This window comes from Fopius arisanus, unplaced genomic scaffold, assembly GCF_000806365.1.
Source record: "Fopius arisanus strain USDA-PBARC FA_bdor unplaced genomic scaffold, ASM80636v1 scaffold00007, whole genome shotgun sequence".
Classification (NCBI taxonomy): Eukaryota; Metazoa; Arthropoda; class Insecta; order Hymenoptera; family Braconidae; genus Fopius; species Fopius arisanus.
The window spans coordinates 133,284-154,594 of NW_011887746.1; the positions used below are offsets into that span (position 1 = coordinate 133,284).

Here is a 21,311-nt window from a genome sequence, read left to right on the forward strand (position 1 = left end):
CTGCCGGCAGTCTCGTACCACATCTCCATTCGTATCCGTTTCCCGGTTAAAAACTGACAATCACCCTACATCGCATGACAGACAACCGAGGTAATCAACAATCGCGTGTGTGTGCAACCCTCATAATCACAAATGCCAGTTATTTATTTGCGTTAGAGTACGAATGTAATTGCAATAATTTCGCGAGTGGTGTGTTCGCCCGACAGATAAGTTCACTCTCGTCGGTCGATAAAATTCAACGAAAAGTGACGGATAAAGGGTGGGTGTCTGGGGGTGGAGTGGTGGTGAATGTTTGGGGGTTGAAGTCACGTTAGACGCACGTGGATTTTGTGGTGTGAATAAACAATTGGAGGAAATTAAAATGCGACGAAATGTGAAAATTGTTCTTCTCCTGTCTTGCGCGTGGATGTTCGTCTGTGTTTACTATTATCACACATCGCGAGATAGCAAGGTGAGTGATACTATTCATTATTTATTCCAAGATTTTTGGATTTATGGGGGAATTAATTATGAGAACATTGACGTTGGGGATGAGGGCTGATCGTCAAATGTTTTTGCGGCGAAAAAACCTGCGCACTTTACCGGCCAGGGTGGTTGTTTATTATTGCTTGAAAAATTGCCGGGGATTGAGTTGCATTGTTTAATTCATTCATTTTTATTATTCGTCATTTGAAGACGAGTTTTACCATCTTTTAAAATTTTCGGCATTGCTAATTCGGTACTATTTCTCTATGAACTCAAGCCGCATGTAAACACGAGGAAAATGAAAACAAATGAAAATGTACAAAAATTCTTGGAAAACTGGGGGGGAATACAGCTGTTTTGATATGAGGTTAGCTCGTTTGTTTTATAGGTAATTCAAACGACCAATCCATGGGTATATGGGCATGGGTATATTTGTCACATTTTTATCTCGGCGTAGAACTGAAGAATTTTTCCTGAAAATACAAAATCTTTTTCCCCCGCTTTTTTATTCGTTGAAATCTCCCAACGCAAAATTACATGGTGACTTGTTCATGACAAGGGGCACAAAGGGTGGGTGGAAGGGATGGGGGGAGAGTAATGTGTATGTGCTTGAGTAATTAATCTCTCCAACATTTACTTTGTTGCTTTTCATAATCGAGATCGTTTCGTGAGTGAGAATTGTCTCCGAAAAAGCATTTATTTATCGCGTGCTTGAGGTTTCTCATTTTTTGGGGGGATATTAATTGGATTGGCACCGCAACCATCAATGAATGATGAAGAAAGTGATGAGAAAAGAAAGCATTTCTTTCCCTCTCCCGGTAATTCAAGGTGCATGTCATTCGTTTTCGCTGGCTCGTAAACCGATTATTGTATTACTGATCTTGATAGATTAAAAGCGAATAGCTGAGCTGTAATAACAATCGTGCACTTGTGAACCATTGTTTTTATATTTTCTCATGGACTCTTCCGTGTTTTCCACCCTTGGGACAGAGGGAATACACTTCCGTTGGGAGATTCTTCTTTTTTTCTTTCACTTCCATTGATGTTTAGTTTTTCGTCGGTTTCACTCCGTTTTTCTCAAAGGCTGGGGAAAAATGACTGGTGTTTTTCAAAGTGGTGTGTAGGATATTTCTAATTCAGTGGATTCTTCCATGAACAGAGGATTTTTATAGAATCTTCATATTAGGATCTTCTTGAAACAAAAAAATCTTTTAGTTTGTTGGCAAATTTATGTATTATTCATTACCGAATCAGTTGATTTAATGAATATTATATTATTTTAGCCAGTACCTCGCAATTAAAGAAAGATAACGATATTTTCACAGATACCTTTTTTGTAGCTCTCATCTTATTCTATAAAAAATATTCACGCAAAAAATTTGTTAAGTTTCTTCAGTTCCGAGATACCGGCAGGAAACTGGTCTCGAAAAAAATTCATTCATCGTAGTTTACCACTTTGCTAGTGAATTCAATTATTATGTTACATAAAAGCCCATTCGTTTTGAATTCTCGATTGGAATTGAATGGTAACCGTTATAGGTGACAATTCAGATGAAGTGGTGAATGAAATTTCAAATTTTAAACAGTCTACCAGAAGAGAAGTTTAAATATAGAAATACGTAGCATTCGTGACATGCCTCGGATGCACATATAGAACTGATGCATGTTTAGTCTGTAACCTCGTTCGTTCTCGTATGATTGGCACGAATGCCTGGCAAGTCTTACAAGTACACGTTACAGTTTTAATAGATGTTCTACGGTTAATGTCCGGTATGCGTCAGTATCCGAGGAAAATGTGTTATAACATCTCAGTGAATTTCATAAGGAATTCAATTAACCTTTCAATTTTCTTCTCTGTCCGCGAAATTTCCCAGTTTATGGACCTGTCGAAATAACGAGAGGGTTTAATTCCCTGTTTGTCGATGTTTTTTTTTTCTCTCTTTCACGTTGGAAAGCTCTGGGTTTTTCTTTTTCTTCTCTTTTTTTTTTTACATTTTACCTCAGAGGGCTGTAACGAGCGCCGCGGGTCGCTCGTTAAACCACGAGATGGGTCTCAATTTGTAAGTGCAACCGCCATTGCTGCGGCCAATAGTTGAACATAAAAAATAGGAGACATCCTGGACTTAGACCGGGAAATCAGAGGGAGAGCTTTCCAATTTGTTTGTCTGATGAAAAGTCACTTCTGAAGTTTTGGTTTCTTTTTTTTTGGTAATTAGGAAAAAAAATTTGTTATGGGATTTTTTTTTTGAAAATGGGCGAGACGTGGTGGGAAAACCTTTCAAAAGTTTTTTGTACGACAAAAAAATTATTGCAAACTTTTTCCAAAAATCATTGGAATTTTTTTTTACAAATCTCCATTGACGAATCATTTCATCCTTTTGATATTTTAGTAATTCTCTATTTTTGAGTCAAATAATAAGGGAACGATCAATTTGCTGTCATTTCAAAATAAATAAAAATAAAGAAATCAATGGCCGGTTTTAATTGAAATTAAATGAAAAATTCCTATAATTGAAAATTCATTCGATTTTGTGGCTGAAATGTCAAGAAATTTTGAGCAGTGAAGCAAATAATTTTTTTTTTGTCCATCTTATACATGGAGAATCAGTGGGTTAATACCTTTTAGATATAAATAAAAATAATTTACTAGGATAATGGGTTTTTAACTGACCAGTGGATGCTCAATGTTGCGTACACTGGTCCCTTGATACGAAAGGATGAAAACAATGATGTCATGGATGAACGGCAAATCGGGCCAAATCGCTCGATCCACTCGCGGCTTATATATTTACCCGGACAATTTCCCCTGTTCTTACGATATTTATTGTCGAGTATGTATGGGCCTGGGGTTGTGCATTGTCGTTGAGGCTTTTCGCGCCATTTCCGCTCCAACAGATACGGCACACGAAATGCCGCACTGTGTCCCTCACATATTTTTATTTTTAATTTTTTTTTTCTCATTTTTATTCTCCCTGAAAGCCCAGGATTTTTTTCCACCCGATAAAATTCCGCGATCTAATGCGCTTATGACATGTTTATGACAGCATTTCAGGGGTTGAATAATGGAACAATAAAAATTATTCCGGGGAATGCAGCGTTGGGGTTGAGAATCAGTATCGAAGGGCTGAAGTGGCAAAACCCAGTTGAAAAAAATTTTCATAGAAATTTAATTAAAATTCATATTATGGAGAATCGTAATTATTGAGAGGGAGCAAGAGCTTTTTAGGGTATTATGTGTCGTTTGAAAATTACATTTGAAATATCGGGTAAAATGACAAAGTGATATTAAATTTATGCATAATTTTTTATTGGCTAGCCAGTTAATTTTTTTTTCGCGTAATGATTTTTATTTAATTTTTTTAATTGCTGATTCATGATATATTCTATATTATTCTATAAACTCAGATGGAAATGCGGATGAGTTTGTTTTTTAATGATTGAATATGACATTGAAAAATTTAGTGATGGTAAAATCGTACGATTTTTATTCTGGGGAAGAAATTGATGGCGTTATTCAAAATTTGAAAAATTTAAAAATATGATTATGAAATATATCATGTGAATCCGGTTTATCCCGCAAATACGCATTTGATGTCTCGAGAAGTAAGCCGAGGATCTAGGTACAGGGTACTATCAAGAGTATCAAGCGTTATGCATTATGGCATCCTCTGGAGCAAAAGTACCGCCATCAATATTATCTCACTGTACACTAGGTACACCTCTGGAATACGTAACCCACATGAACATCCACTGCCCACTCTTTTGACATTTTTTTTTCTTCCACCCAAAGGGGAAGAGGAAACAAAACTTTTCCACGACTTTTTATCCTCTCCCCTTTTGTTAATCCAATCTCACAAAAATATTTAATGAAACTTGTGCGCGACACGTAGGAAAATTCATGAAACGGCAAAAAAAACAAAAAGGCATTTTGCGGGAATAATAAGAATAATGACGCGGTTAAAAAAAAACCATTGGTGGGATAAAAATAATTGGAAACGGCATTTCAGGCTGGGGTACTGAGACCACGAGAAATTTTTGCGGTTAACAGTAGTGCAGAGGTGCAACACTTGTTTCTCTCCTGCTATTGGCTGTGCAAAAATTTATCTGCAATGTTTCATGCGATGGCTGGAAAATCTAGGGCATTTTGGATAAACCGGGGGGACTCGAGAAATAAAAACTCACCAGATACTTTCTGGGTAAAAAAAAATCGTGATCGAAATATTTTGTCATATTTTTGAGGAATTTTCGGAAAACGTTTTGGAGTTTTTTTTTTATGAGCCAAAAAAGCTGGAGAACAAAAAAATTGATTTTTAAAAAATGATCGAGATAGTCTTTTATGAGGAACATTTTATTTGATTCTTTAAAATTTTGCGAAAAAACTTTTATTCACTATCTTCTAAATATTTTTCGATGAATTTCCAAACAAATTTTTCCAAAATGTTCTTTTTGGTGTTGAGATTTGTTGTAAAACATTTAATCCGTGTCGACTTATTTCGTCTGCATGATTAACGGATAAATAATGACTTATTTAACTTGGAAGTGGATTGTTTAATTTTCGGGTGAAAATAGAAATGGGGAATCCTCTGAATTTCTTTCTCCAACGGTAGAATGGAAAATAGAGAATTGAAGAAGCAATAAATCATGGGAAATAAATCGTGCAGAATAAAATCGATAGGCCCCAGGAGAACGTGTTCCAGGTAGATTTTACATGGGGTTTTGAGTGCCTCGAGTGCTTTTCGAAATATAGGACGAGTGGTATGCAGTCGGTGCACGCATCACAAAACCCCTTGCTCACAATTTCACCCCCTTGTTCAATTGCTATGTACAGCTTCAAACCGTGTCCTAGGTGCGTGCAAATGGATTTAACCGCAATTACTCCTTGAACAATTTTTCATCATGATTTTTTGTTCAACGAAAAAATGCTGATCGAACATCACTTCATTACCCATTAAACATCCCTGTCATTAATTCGTTAAGCTCTCCAATAAAAATGAAACTCATACTTTTACCCTCAAGTACAAAAAACAAATTTGACTTTTTTTTTTTTTTTTTGAGAATGAGGCATTTTATTGCTGTGTCGATTAATTGGTCAATTAGTAAATTGATTAAAAAGGCTTTTGATGGTGTTATCGAATGCATTAGCCGGGGAAAATGATTTTTGGTGTGATTTTGTGATGGAGGCCGCGGGTTTAATTGGGCCGAGTGGTTGGGGAAAGAGACGAAAATGTAATCGAGCCGATAAAATACAAAGCCAACGAGGCATCACTGCAAAATACGCGAATGTACATCTCTCGGGTATACTTTATACTCTATCTCACTTTACTATTTATAACGTGTATCCAGGCAATGTATTAAGCTGGTCAGTTAACGTGGTGAACCAGCAGAACCATTATTTTTTGGTCACGAGAACTCTCCTTTCATTCAAGAAAGCTAATCCCTAACAATTTATTCTCATTGTTTTACTCACTGCTTTCTCTTATCTTGCTAACTGGCAATTCTGGAATTTTTCTTCAACATTTTCCCCGAAATTTGATTTAATCTATCTCTTTGTGTCAATTAATTCTTGGTTGAAAAAAATCCTTGGGCTAAATTTAATCGGCTTGGATTGCGAAATTATGTGAAAAGATAGTCGAGAGGTGACAGGTTCTTCTTTTTGATAATCCTCAACGATTTATTCTTTCAGTTTTTCGCGGCTCTCTGATGTTGTGAATAATAGTAATCTCATTTTAATGAAACATTTTTGAAGATTCGATTTAATTTCAAATTTTCTTCAGGTCAATGAATTCTAGAGGAATAAATCCCCAGATGAAATTTAATCGGCTTTGGTTTTTAGAATGAGGTGTAAAAAAATCCAAGAGGTGACAGGGTATTTTTTTTTGTTCAATTTTTGTTGTTTTTTTGTTTTTCACTTTTTTCTCTGACATTTTTCGCTTCACCACTCAGCAATGGCGTGGTCTAGGGTTTCCATTGCACACCTGACTCTTTTTAGCGGCTTGATGGCCGGGGGTAATTCAACGTAATTAGACTGCGAGTGTGGTGGTACCGTTGATATTCCCTACAGAGCGCAACTGCTGGAGACAGAATCGAGGATGAAAAAGGGAAGGAACTAATCGGGTTGAGGGATAAGAGGGATGAAAAGGGGGTGACACGCGGTTTTCCTACCAACTTCGAGAGCGTTTAAGGGACCCAGTGGCTTTTTACTTCGCTCTCCTCCATCCAGAAATTAATTAACAATTTTGTGTTGATTAATTAACTCAAGTTTTGATTGAATCGCTTCTCCATAATGAGTTTACCGATTTTATTCTCTATTTTCGGGGGAATGTTTTCGGTCTTCCAATTGATGAAGGAAAAGTTCATAATTTTTTATGGAATAATTTAATTTCCTGTTGCTCTACGATATGAGAAAATTAATTAACGAATTAGTGTTTAATAATTAACGCAGGCCTTGATTGAATAATCGCATGGGGAGTTACCGATTTTCTTCTCGATTTTTGGGGGGATATTTTTGACATTGCAATTGACGAGGGAAAACTAAATAATTTTTAAGACAGAAATTTAATTTCGCGTGCGTTCACGATATTGAAATGTTTAATCTTATTGATATTGTGGCTGTCGTCTGGGAGACGAGGTACACTGGGGTACACTGGATTGGGAGGGGTTCAGTCGTTCAGGATTAGGGGATGATATCTCGGGATATCCAGGGGTCGCAAAGCCTCTGGAGAAGTTTTCCGGCTGGTGGTATGAGAAAAGGGCGATCGTTGATTTTTCCGCAACTTGAGAATGTTGCGCTTTTATGGGTGGAGATCGGCCTCTTTGACTCACCCCCATCGTATTTCCGGTACAAACCCACTACCTTTTATGCCGTGAAATAGTTTGGCATGGTTCCCACCAGTCGATCTATATTGGCATTCACTGATGGTGAAATAAAGAAGAATTGCCGATGGAAAAAGGCGCCTCTCACAATCCTGGAAAAATTCTTATTCGGGGTGGAATCTCTTCTTTTGTTCAACCCCTGTTTTTCCATTATCCGGACAAAGTCATTTTTCATATCGCGTGACATTGAATGATTCAAAAATTTATGGGGAAAAGGATAACCGTAAAGGGCAGATTGACTTACGATTTCAGGGGCGTAATTTAGGTGGGATTTTATTTTTTTTGCGGGGAGACTTGAGGTTTTGGTGTTTGCAGAATTTCAAATGTGAAACTCTACTTTCACGGAATAATCTGAAAGAATGTCGGGGGAGGGGGGGAAAAGCGGACTACTTTTTTTGAGAGTCCCGTGTGAACTGGTTTTGTCGTTGAAAGGTGTCTTTGTCATTCAGAATGTTCGCGGTGACAGTTGAGATAAAATTTTGTAAAAATTTCGCTAAAAAAATTGCCGCTGTGTCACTCAAATTCGATCACAATATATATATCTATATCTATATAATCTATATGATTCATATATATATAGATATATTCTCTGGTTGATCCTTGAGATAAAAATCGATCATTGAGCAATAATAGAGAATTGAACGAGAATCGATTAATTTAAGTAAGTTGAAAAAAAAAATGAAAAAAATCCAAGAGGTGACAGGGTATTTTTTTTTGTTCAATTTTGTTGTTTTTTTTTTGCTCTTTAAAGGATATAACAAATTATTGAAAAATGAAGTTTTTTTATTTTCCGATTTCTTTTCCTTCCGTGTTAAAAAAAATTCAAATAGTTTTTCAGATTTTCTTGAGAATTTTTCGAAAATATTTCGATCACAATTTTTTTTCGCCCGGCAAGCCATTAGTGGATTTTTTTTCCATTTTATCTTTTTCGATATCTTTGAATTATCAAATTTTCTCATTATATTTGCAAAGTGGCATAATGATAAACTGATTAAAAAATCGGAAATTTTCAAAATCTCGTTAATGAAATCTGGAGTTGTTCAGCTGAATTTCACCGGCTGATGGAAAGAAAATACATGACAGATCGATTATTCAATAGCTATTATTTTCAACGACTAGATAAAATATACAGTATCGGTTGTATCTCGGCAGATGGTAGGGGATTTTTTAGCAGATAGAAAAGAGAGGTGAAATTGAAAAGAATAACTGAGGGATGGTGTCGATATATACAAGGAGCAAAGTTCCTTTCAATTCCACCGTCTGCTGCACTCATCACTCAAACCCCACATATTTTTTTAGTTTATTCATTGCGGAACGAAATAAACTCTGGAATATTCTCGCCAAAACACTATATCTCGGGTTTATATTCATTCCAATTTACTTTCCCATTGTTTTTCGGAGTTAATTAGGTCGAGGGACCGGGGAATAACAATCAGGCCTGTTATTTTATGACTCGAATGGAATTTTATCAAAGAGTAGATAGTACCACAGCGTAATTGTCCCCTGAAAATTCATGAATTAATAAATATATTTATACTCGATTCGAGAAATTTATCCTTTCAAAGAATCGGGCAATTGAGATTGAAAAAATGGGTGAAAAATAAGTATTCGAGTTCAATTATTATCCGGATATTTTTAAGGTAAAATTGAGAAAGTTATAAATAAATGGAGTTGAGGATTTGATGTGGAGCTCGATTTTTCTTCATTTTCTTGGGGCTTTTATTTTTTCTGGTAATTAATCGTACTTTTTTTTTATTCGCTGTTGAAAATTGTGATGAATCGAGGCGCATTGAGGGTATACCGTCAATGGCACCAAGAGGAATCACCGGGAGTTAATTTTTAACTCCTTTCATTTATTCCCGAGACCCAACGGACTGCAAGATTTATCGTGTTTCGATCGGTTTTTCTGAGCTAGACCACCGCTATACATTTTCATTCATTATTTCACTCACGTAAGAACCGTCTGGTTCTGTTACTTCTTTTCCATTCTCCCCTCGACTTCATTCATCCATTGTCAAGTGTGATATTGATCCTTCAGAATTATATGGGATGTTATCAACTATCTGTTTTCCAAAGTCCAACGGAAATCGACTGTTTTCGCAACTCGAGGTATATTCCTTGTTAGGTACAGTTTTAGCATTATTTTGTTTTTCACTAGTTTTTCATTTTTCAATTGGGATTTTTGATCAAACTCAACACACCGCAAGTTGAGTTCTGCACCTGGTGGATGGCCACAATGTGTGTACATCAGTGAGCTTGAAACTGATGATAGCTAGCTAGCGTGAAATTTGACAAAGGCTGTCGCTCAATTCGTGGATAACGTGCCACCAATACATGGTTACGCTATTTTCACAGAGAACCATTGCGTTACTCGAATGTACATCACATGTCAATGGGATTTCCATTCGTGTCAAACTGAAAATTCGTTTTATACTCCGAAAATTCTCGGATTTTGCAAGATTTTTTTGGAAAAATCAAAAACACGCGAACGAGAAATTGAAAATAATTACCTAGCCGTATCGTAATTTTTATGAGAAAATTTCGTAATTGTTCTGTAATAATTGCATTATCCACTTTCCCTGATGAATTACAAAAAGTGGGGAATTTTTGGTGAATATTTCGTGTACGGAGAGGCCGATAAAAATTCGATTGAGGTTGTATTTTATTCAAATTTTGGGAAAGTATTGAAGGTTGCATTGAAGAAATTGAGAGATCTTGTTTTCAACTTTTCATGATGAACTGTAAAAATTTTTATTGCCAAGTCGTGAGTTAATGGGACGAGAGGGATGGAAAAGGCGAGAATTTTCCGGCACTTGAACGACCCGAGTGCTCGATAAATTTCCAAGTATTTCGCGATACACCAAGACTTCGTAATGATAAAATCACCATGAACACCCTCACAATGTCCCCAATGAAAATTCAGATAACCCCGAGGCTCGTGATGGCGCATACACAATGGTTTATTGAATACGATATTGGAGACACTTGCATTATGCCGTTGTACACCTGATACCCGATCCTGAAACGAGGGGGAATTTAAAACTCGTCACGCTAGAATTTTCAATACCTCCCTTACCCAAACCGTCAATCATACATGACTACCCCTCAAACAAATCCAATACATCACCTCTAATTACATCGAGACAACAATTCAGGAAAATGTTGTAAATCCATTTGTTTGCCCTCACAAATATTTAATCTCATTAAACGACATTTTCTTCTTCGCGTAGTTATATAAAAACGAAACAGAAAAATGCATCATTTAATTCATATTAAATTATTAAATTATTATACTATATTGAGAAGTTGAAACATCTCGTTCCAGTATCTTAATATACAATAAATAATCATTTTTTATTTTAAACAAATTTATTCAATTCGATATTTAGCAACTGGAATTACACATGTGCAGTATAAGTCGGTTATAGTCGTACCTTTCCTCAATTTTGGGTCTTTCGGTTTCATCCCTCGGGGCTACAAGAGAAAAAAAAAATTCTTTTGCCGGGAATACTTACTAACCACAAGAAAATATATTCGATATTTGTAAATGCTATGGGAGTATTTAAACAGTGATTACCCGATTTAGTGAGGAGTAGAAAATATATTTGGATAAATAAATTGTTATTTCTCAATTTATATACATACTCGCCACTATTTATTAATTTCATTTGTTAATGACAAAAGAATTTTTTTTCTAATTCACTAGATTTTCTTCTCAATGTAGTTCCATGAATACCAAAAAAACGGTTAAAAATTATTGAATTATTTAGTTGAAAGTTTAGTAACTGAATTTATTTTCGCGTAGATCGAGATGGGAAAAATAATAAATATGTCGTTTTATCATTGTTTATGGGCAGTTCTTGCTATTTCGGTTGCAGTCGGTTATTTTGATGAGTAATGGTTGAGTTGGGGGGGGTCTAATGACGTCGTCGGGGGCTTTATGATACGAATGTAACGACCCGTGCAATTCAACGTTCACGAGGATCGTGGATGTTAAACAATGCATGACGATGTACCTGAATATTGTAGGTAGGACAACACAAGTGCTCAGGAGCCTTTGTCCTGGAGAGGTTGAGGGGTGATGCGCCTGATTGAGACACGTAATCGACCATCTGATTGTCGACTGTCATAATCACGCGTTCTATTGATTACACCCGAGATCATCTGAGATACTATTCGATATTCTGTTATTCAATTGAACCATACAAGAATCAGAATGAATTTATTCCAATAGGTTTTATGACTTTTTGGTAGAAATTGATCTGTAGGAGTTGAACGTTTCAATTCATTTCCATTCTCTTTTAATTCTCGTTTTTTTTTATTCGTTTCATTCCTGAATTACATGACTTTTTCGAGAACAAAGGATCAACTGCCATTGTCGTTTCGTCTCATAACCCTGATAATGACGCTATCCTATCTATGAAAAGTTGTCAGCCAGTGTGAGACTATAAAAGAGAATTTAACGGCATCCAAAAACCTGAAACTCATCCGGTAGTGGATGTCGCAGTCGTTATTTCAGTTGAGGCTTTAATCGCATACACTCACTCGAGGGATAACTTTTCATTAATTACTGAATAATTTTAGAGGTGTCGTTTGGGCTCCGGGTTGTTGTTGTTCATCGCTGTCACAGGAAAAACCATTTGCCATTTTTTGGTATTTCGTTATTGATTTTGACATCGCTGTCATTATTCGATAATAGGATAGATGCAATCGAAGATTCGAAGAGTTGGGGATCTCAAGGGTTAGCATTTTTCATTTGAATTTCAATCGGATTATCCGTTGTTCATGGATTATGATTTTGTTAGTTGAGCAAAAATCAAAAGTTGAATAAAGCCCAAAGAGTATTCACCGTCATGCACTGCAGGCGTAACGCAGCATTTCCTGTTTTTATGACGAGAAGGTTATGGCCCCTCTGTAGTGGTTTTGCCGTGAGTATTACGAGTAGAAGTTTGAGAAAATTAAAAAAGTTGGTGGTGAATTATTTAACTATGGATCGAGCTATTGCGCGGGCAACTGATGATATTCATCAGCTACTGGCAAAATCATATTTACAATAGGACTATTAATTTTGTTATGGATTGATGTCAGTGCGGTTTTGCACCTCAGTGAATTATTTGCACAATTTCATTGACATGGGCTTCATTCATTCTGAACTGAAAGGAGTAACTCTGAATTAGCGAACGACAGCTGAAATCAAGTTGTTTAATTCAATTCGCGTTATAAACGCACTGCGTACGCAGGAATTATAAAATGCGAAGTCAGCGATTGAAACCGCGGCGATGACCTAGATGAATCTGTCCTTTTTTCACTCACTCATTCGAACAATGACTGTTACTTTATTCAATGAATGCTCGATTGAATGAACGGTGGTATTTCCGGTTGGCAGGTGTGGGGATTTGTGGAATCTTTTTATTACAATTTTATCTAGTTTTTGGTAAATATTCAATATTAAATGGACGTTAGGGGTATTTGAAGAATAAGAGTTATTCGCAAAGAAACGGAGTGACATGGAAATCCATTTTTCAAGGCGGTTTGTTGGACAAACAATGGAGGTCGGACGTCTTATCATCGAAGCTAATACCATCGCCTGGGAATACTGAAAGTCACATTTCTTCATAAATGAGGGTATATAGATTTACGATTGGTTGTCAATAAAGAGGAGTTGGTTCCATTCACTCTAGTCCTCCCCGGGGGTTTGATTTTCTCGTTAAATTTGTTTTATGATGAGACAGAAAGAACAGGTAATTCATTTAGAGATTGGAGTGGCTCATGATTTTTCATTCTGCCTCGCACTCCCTTTACTTTCACCTTAAATAACCTTAAAATGATAAATCGTTGTAATTCACCACAAGCCCGACGAATAATTAACGAAAGATTACCCAATTATTAGCCTAAATCTTCTGGCACTCGCGTTAAGTGTCATTAATTTATCTCATAATCGTATAACCGTTTCTCTGGTGGCCGACGGCTATCAACGCACGTCGTGGGTATTTAATATTCAAGTTACCGTGAGACTAATGAATACATTATAATTTATTAGACTGAAAAATGAATACTTGGAGGAATAGTTCCTCACTTGTCCATAAACTGGTCCATAAAATCGGAGGCGTTGCGTTACTCGAGCGTTTCCTGAATACTCTGTAGATTTATCTTTGCGGATTAGATTGGGCAAAATACGTATCTCACAGATGACATAAAATCTTCATTCTCCATTGACCTCAGGTCCCGATCATAAACACAACCAAGTCAAGTGGTAAATAGCAGTAAAACTGACTCAGTACATTAACTATGTACTGTTTCACTCGACAGACATCCGGTAGGATAAACTCGAGTTCCTGGAGTATGTGAGAAAGACAATTGTCATGGTTATAGTGGGATAAGTAATGGCACTTGGTGTTATCGTAATCTTCGAAGTATATCCTGAAATAAAAATCATTCACATGATTGTCGAATTAGGGCGATTAGCTGGTGCGGTTTATGGGTTATTGGTCCCTGTAGTCGGGTTGCTTTTAATTCCCACAGCTTCTGAAATTTCATCGAAGACAACAACTCCCTCTAATTGCTGTCAATCGCCGTCAGAGATCGATGAATCTCTCGGTGGACGATATATGATAGCAAAAGGGGTGGGTAATGTACAGTGTGTTCTATCCAACGTCGTGATATCCGCACCCGTTTGCTAATTGCATCCGTCATTCAGGGTATAATCGATATTCCCTACCTTCTGGAAAGACGAGGAGTTACGTTGGAGAGTGGAAGTATTTTGTATATATCGAATAAGTTGATGAGTTCCTCGTTGCTCTCGAATTACATCTGGTTATCTCTGAATTTTAATTAATTTGATTTCATCTGACTCGATGTTGGTATCTTCAATCAATGGTCTCTTCTCGTCTGATTTCTCTCAAATGAAGACAATATAAAATATGTCTCATACGTTTCACAGATTGTTATGAATAGATATAATATATTTAGTTTAGTAAATATGTTTGGAGAGCTTTCTGATGAACAGCAATATTGACTGAGTTTGCTAATCGCTGTTGAAGTCACTGAAGCTCTTGCCATTACCCACGTTCCTGGGGACTGGTCGAACAATTGTATTGAATTCCCAGGCAACTACGCTGAGTGCTCTAGACATCTCTCAAATTTCCTTGCCATTATGTTATACACCTTTGTTTATTCCAGTGTTTCCGATTTAATAATTTCATTAAAGTTGCTGTTGGGAGATTTTCAATTGATAGCCGTCGAGATTTTAGTGGAGTTAATAACGGAATTGATGAGAGATTACTGGACATAGTGTCCAGTCAAACTGATCCAAATTGATTCCACTGTAAGATCAAAACTCAAGACATGAATTTGTGTCATTAAATTTCTCTAATGATAAAAATTTCTTGTTTGAGAATTTAATAATCTCAGCTGCATGAAATTGAATGGAATCAATACCGATTTATATTCATCTAGCCGGACGAGCTGTAGTAGTCTGTCAATATGGAATTTAGTGTTGCAGTTGTGTAGCTATTGATGAAGTTTGTGAGCCACATATGGTCTTGTTGATTCAGCTACATATGACAATATTAATTCATAAGTTGGTCTCGTAAAGCTTCTCCGGGGAAGACTCTGACAGTTGGCCATCCACTCAGCTCTAGACCAACCGAATACAACCAGAAATGCTTGTTTACTGGCCTCAGCGTTAATGTAGGATTCGACCCATTCAATTCTACATGCATATACACCATGTGAATACATTGAGACAGAGGTACTTACTCACAGCATATGTGTTGCCAGTTACTCGAGTAAATGGGTGAGACCAATGGCTCTGGGTTAGTCCTTGGGTGAGACTTTATGACGGGTTTACGCGACTCCTAATCTTTGTTGTAACATCGGTAGCACTTTGGGATGTTTATCTTGTTTTAGGATTTGATTAGACGAGTTTCAGCTCGGATATTCATTTGTTGGTTTAGTGTTTTCCGTGACGGGGGAGATAAACTGCTGACTGTTAGCTCGTTCTCTTTTATTTGCTTAACAATTTGAGGACATTAAAATTAGGAAATGATGGATAGTGCCTCTGAGGTCTTTTTTTATTTATTATGACAACAATCAAGTGCATAACTCAAAGTTGAGATGGTTGACTTGCGACTTGATGTTGCCCTCCGGATGTGTATCTCTGTCCAATGAAAATCAGCAATTGAACGGTTGTTTTGTATGCAGTTTGTGCTCTATAAACATACTGGAGAGTTAGAGTTAGAGTTGTTAGGGCAAGTTTGGGTTTCACTTGTCCAGAAGTTGAAGATTGTTGGCATCAGCCCGAGACAAACCAGGGAAGACAGACGTGATTGCAATTGACATTTCTGGAGTGGCGATGGGTTTGGAAAGCCGAAGTATGAAGTCTGCGTTCACCGTTTCACTGTCATATCCGGAAATTAGAAAATATGAAGTTGGCTGGACTATTTGAGAGTTTCAAGGTATGATGGCAATACCAGTTGTTTCGGTGAATCGGTGAGAAGATGAATTTGGGGGAAGTTGAAGGGGTTGACTCACGTGCACTAGGACTCTGGAAATACTTTTACTCGGATAAAGACAACATGGACCCTTGAAAGTTCACCTATACGAGAGAGGGTTGAAAGGCTTGATCGAAGTGTGCAACTTTTCCAACCGCGTTTTCTCGATTCTCTTCATTTTTTTTTTGTTCATCGGGTTTTCACGGTGGAACGTTGAGAAGTTATCGAACGAGTGGTCGTGGATTGGGGGTGAAGGATATCGATTGGTCGTCTGGGGATTTTCGTGGCCCATCGTAACGCGTTTTGTGTCATATTGAGAGATTTGAAAGGCCCTGAATTTTCGAGATAAAATATTCACTTCTGCATTCTCTCGGATCATTTCGAAACTCGCAATTACTCGTAGAGTCGGAGAAGTTGGTGGAGATGTGATGGTCTGAAGGTAGCTTGTCTGAAGTAGCTTGTGGTAGCCAACGGAGCATTATCACTCCCTCGTGATAATGTTTTATGCAGTTTACTGTAATTATGACATTTTATTACACTACACATTGTCTGAAACTGTAAATGGAGCAAGGGGTTATCCCTGAAAATGATAATCAGAACGGAAAACCCTTCTGGCGCTCAAAGATCTCCCTGTCATCCAATCTCTCAAAGTTCTGCACTACCTTCTGCTTTTAGTAGGGTTTCTTGTCTCCTCTCATCATCAAAGATTTTAGCCTTAATGCACCAAGGTACTTCATCTACGTCGACCCATCTGTAGCCACGCAGTAACTGTTTCCCAAAGTACAATACACTGGAGGAATACCCGAGTCTATAACTTTCTCTAACATATAAACGTTTCTGAGTCTTTGATGGAGTTTCGGCATTTCCCTTTATCAACGATGTTGCTGTATCATATTTACTAAGTTGATTAGTCAGTCAACCTCGTATATGGAAATCATAATTAACCATTAATTTTATCATCAGAATAATTCGCCTCTACTGAGTTTCTAGTGGAGAACTCAGAGATAGAGATGGCATTATTCAAACATTGAGCGAGAAGTTTGAAAATTAAGTGCTGGGGGAAAAATAAGATACAGTGAAGTTAGAAAAGGTGACCTGAGAAATGTGGACGATGCCAACTTTTCCCATCTTCTGACTCCAGTACCAACTAGTCTTTTAATCTCATTTTCTTGTTACTTGTTCATTCTTATTTCTCAGGCACATCTGCACTCACCGGAATTAAACGTAAAAATCGGTTTAAGTTGTTTGTGGGGCTAATTAGGGGATAAGGTGATGATGGATATTCTCTTTGATTTGATGGAGGAGAGGAGAGTATCATGAGGAGAGGAAAGTTGTGTGGCCCTTACAGAAAATTTCATTGGGAATTGTTAAGTTATTCGCAAAATTTATTTTATGCTACGTGTAATGCGACAAGTTTGTGTTTAAAGGGCTTTGATACATTCATAGATGTTTAATCAAATGCCTTAAGCAAAGTTTGACTCAACCACAGCTGAACCGTAAATTGAAGCAGAATGAATGAATCGTGATTGTCGATGGTGAGTTTGACGAAAAGTTCAGGCCAACCCTTTGCACAACGAAATGGAATGAGGTACTCGGGGTTGGTAGCTAGTGGAAGACAACTCCCCGTTTCGGCGTCAGACCAAGTTTCTTCCTCCTCTACACTTCCTCAATTCCACTTTCATCTCGTGGCTTGCTCCTGGGTTTTCAACCCACACCCCGAAAATCAGAAGTCAGATTACGTTCAACCACTCGGGCTCTTAATTTCGTTCCTACGTTTGTCCGTCGGCTTTCTTCAGTTCCTTTTCGGTTGAACATTTTTCCAAGAGTTTGAAACCTCTGAGTTTTCGCCCGCTCCAGCGCTTTACCTGGTACTATTTGTTCTATTGAAATTTCACGTTTTGTGGAAATATTCGCTCGACTAAGTCTTTATTCTCTACACTGTCGGAAAATTACTCCTCAAATTTCTAGTTGAAATACTTGAAATTTTTAATAATTCTCCATGAGTGAGGCATTTAGTGGAAATATCAAATTGTTTAAAATTCAAGGGTTCAGTGAACAATCCATTATTATTATTATCGTTTTGATAGCCCGCAGGTCGTCAGCTATTTATTATTATTGAATATGAAAGACCCAATTTTTCAAATTTTCAACATAAAAGGCAAATGCGGTGACTGTTTGTAATTGAAATTTAATTAAAACTCATATAATTGAAAATTCAAACGATTTTGTGACTGAATTTTCAAGGAGTTTTTAAGGGTATAGTGAAATCTATAGATTCTGGGTAAAAAATTTTATTGCAAATGAACGCAATATCTAGCCGGTTATATTTTTTTTTCTAAGATCTTTCTCTAAGAATATGTTTCCAAGATAGTGGGGGACTCCGACGAGAGATGGAATAAGAGAGTGATTTTTATCGTTGGGGTACGACTCAGATAACGACATGTCGTTTTCCGACTTGTTTTATTACCCCAACATGTTACTATACGTATACGTATTTCGTATATTTACGAAAGGGACGAGGGAAAACCGTAAAACTCACTGCTCCGCATCCTTTCATCCTCTTTATACCCGTGAATATATTTTTTTAAATATCAAAATACACCGCACATTGCTCTATCGTAAAGAAATAATAAAATTCACGCATCGTCAGATCATTTTATGTTATAATTTTCAACAGAACGGGAAATAGTTGAGAGAAGATTAAATAAATAGTCGTACTCAAAGCGGAGAATGTATAACTCTTGATATATTTTTAAATTGGCTATCTGAAGCGTAAATTTTCCCTTTGATTCCTCTATTTCTCACCTTTTCTCTTTTCATGACGAATGGCTATTGTCGCTGATTATTATCGTTATTTTTCCACTCTGCTTTTATCCCACCATTCATAACACTACAGACGTGCGATAACGCATTCAATTGTCGTGGTTTGTGATTCATGTCTCTGTACCTATTCAGCAATTGTTCCGGTGAATATTTTACTCGCGGTTTTATATCGTCCACCGAAAGATCTTTTAATTAATTTGTAATTGGTTGAATTTTTTTTAATTTATAAATCCCGTGATGATTTATTAACGCGGGATTGATTCATAATCGAATTATCAAGTATTTCGCAATTTAGTATTAATGAGCGATTCAAATTGATGATTTAGTTAATTTTTTTTTAAAATTTTTTGTTCAGTGAATAGCGAGAAAAAAATGAACGTGGTAATTCAACTATTGTGGACGCAAGTGTTGGGGCAAAAAATAGTCTCCATTAATTAACGGTCCCTTAGATGTCCTGGAAAAAGACTCTACTCCGGTTGCCTGGGGTTTAAGTAACATTTCCTTTTTATTTTCGCTTCCATTGAAACACGTGTAGGTCAGAAAAGTGCAGAGTAACGATAATTGGTATCTCTGCCGTTGATAGTTGACGTTTTTCTCTCATTTCTCTGCACTCGGTCCTTCAATTTTCCTCAATGCGACATTATTAACGGCATCTGTAAAAATTTTCTGACCCCTCATCATCATCATCATCAGCATTAATCCTCTGGGAGGGAAATTGAATGCTTCGGCGAGGTACATTTTATGGAATTGAGACGTAATTCAAATAAAATGAAAATGGAAAATTGATAAGACAATGCAATTGCTGGGGATTTACGCAATAATTTTAAACTGACGACCAACTCTTTGTTGTTATTGGGTAAAAAAGATTTTGCATTGTTTTGAGAGATTGATGTTTTGAAAATTTATAGGGCTGATTCTGGTAGAGGGGGAAGAGTGATTTTACTGGTGCCAGTGCTCTTATTTTATTTCTCACCAATGTCTGGTTTAATGTATTCTACACCTTTCACTTTTACCGTGATGTACCATAAATTTAAAACGTCGGAAGTATCCTCTCACTTTGGAGTGGAATCTCGCGTTTGGCACCACTAATTGCCTTGTTTCAATGATAAATGGAATGGCAAAAACTTGGGATATAAAGAGATTAGGAATTAGCGAAAAGAATTCATGGGTAATTGAATTTTTATGAAAAATTTCTCTCGGTTTTTCTGATGTAAATTATTACACAACCTCGTGGTCTACTTTTTTGCCTATGATATTTCTCGTAGGGTAGTCATACGGTACATTCTCACTCTTTTTCTCTGTGAAAAAGAAAAATATGAATCTGCAATTTCCGATTAAATTGCATTGATCCCAATTCTCTGGATGACTCTCTGGAGAGATGTTACAATCCGGTTGATTCAACGCTGTTTGATCGAATTATTCTCGTTTAGCTTTCATTTTTATCTCTTCCAATGGCAGTCGGGGTAAACTGATTCGCAGGACTAAATATTATTTTGACACAGCGGTTTTTTATCTTAAAAATTGATCAATTATCGTTTATTTTTAGCACATGGTATTACTGCACGGTTTTTCTATTTTCGCAGCAGCACTGGTAATTGCGTTGTTGTTTTTTTTTCTTTTTTCTCTGGGAAATGAAAAAGAAAATAATGGGGGAAAAATGGTTTCGTTAATGGGAAATCGTAAACACGAGGGGTCTCCCTCGTGTTGCGACGGAGGAATCATTTTTTCGCGCCTGATGAGGGAAAAATAGAGTAAATCGATGGGCATTAGCATTGCGGTAGAAAGCGAGGAAAATTACCGGTGAAAAAATCAGCCGATTATTTTCGAGCCTTGCGAAATCGTCCCTTTGAGTAGAAAATAATTACAAATCTAAATATTAACGCTTTTAATTTCAAATGGGAGATTTGTAATCGAGTTTAAAAAAGCTTGAAAAAGCTTGAAAAAGCATGAAAATTCAAAACATTTGAAACATCCAAAAAATCGGGACGATTTTGGAATCAAATTGCTTTTTTAATAAGAAAAATATAGAATGAATGATTTAATTAACAATTTACTTTCTTTTCTTCTATAAAAAGGAAAAAGAAAATCGATTTAAAAATATCTCGAAATATCTTGAAATATCTCGAAATATCTTGAAATATCTCGAAATATCTTGAAATATCTCGAAATATCTCGAATAAGGATAAGATCCGTGAGGCGAAACCGATCCGCCACCACGAACCCGTGGTTAAATCTGACCGATAAATATTTTATCGCAACATTTTCCGTTACATCAGGATTTTAAAAAAAAGAACAATTCAATGCACTGATTTTCTCTGTCACTATGTTAATGGGTCAATATCCCATGAATATTATCATCCACCATTTATAATGACTCGGTCATTACTCAAGAATGTAGAAAACCTTGAAGCCGAAAGCAAAGTAATAACACGTTATGCAGTGGCTCAGTGGCCCATAACTCTTACAAATAATTATGAATCTGAGATATGTTTTCTCAAAGCCCCACCCACAGCATCTGAAAGTCGTAAACTCAGAGTGAATAAAAAAAAAAACCAGTGGGCTAATTGTAATTTAATTAAATCCAGTTGTTTTCTCTTTCTCATGGGCAATGTCGTTTTGAATTGTCCTGGTGTCATAATCGTCTCGGTTATTGGTACG

General features: G+C 36.7%; 1 protein-coding gene across 1 annotated transcript in view; it reads left to right on the top strand.

Annotated features, from left to right (window-relative positions):
• The window catches only part of Pgant2 (polypeptide N-acetylgalactosaminyltransferase 2), a 65,238-nt gene continuing 43,927 nt past the window's right edge, over positions 1-21,311 (top strand). Inside the window, exon 1 of the mRNA XM_011316390.1 lies at positions 1-451. Within this exon, the coding sequence (XP_011314692.1) occupies positions 362-451 (90 nt within the window). The 5' untranslated portion in view covers positions 1-361. The remainder of the gene's footprint in view (positions 452-21,311) is intronic.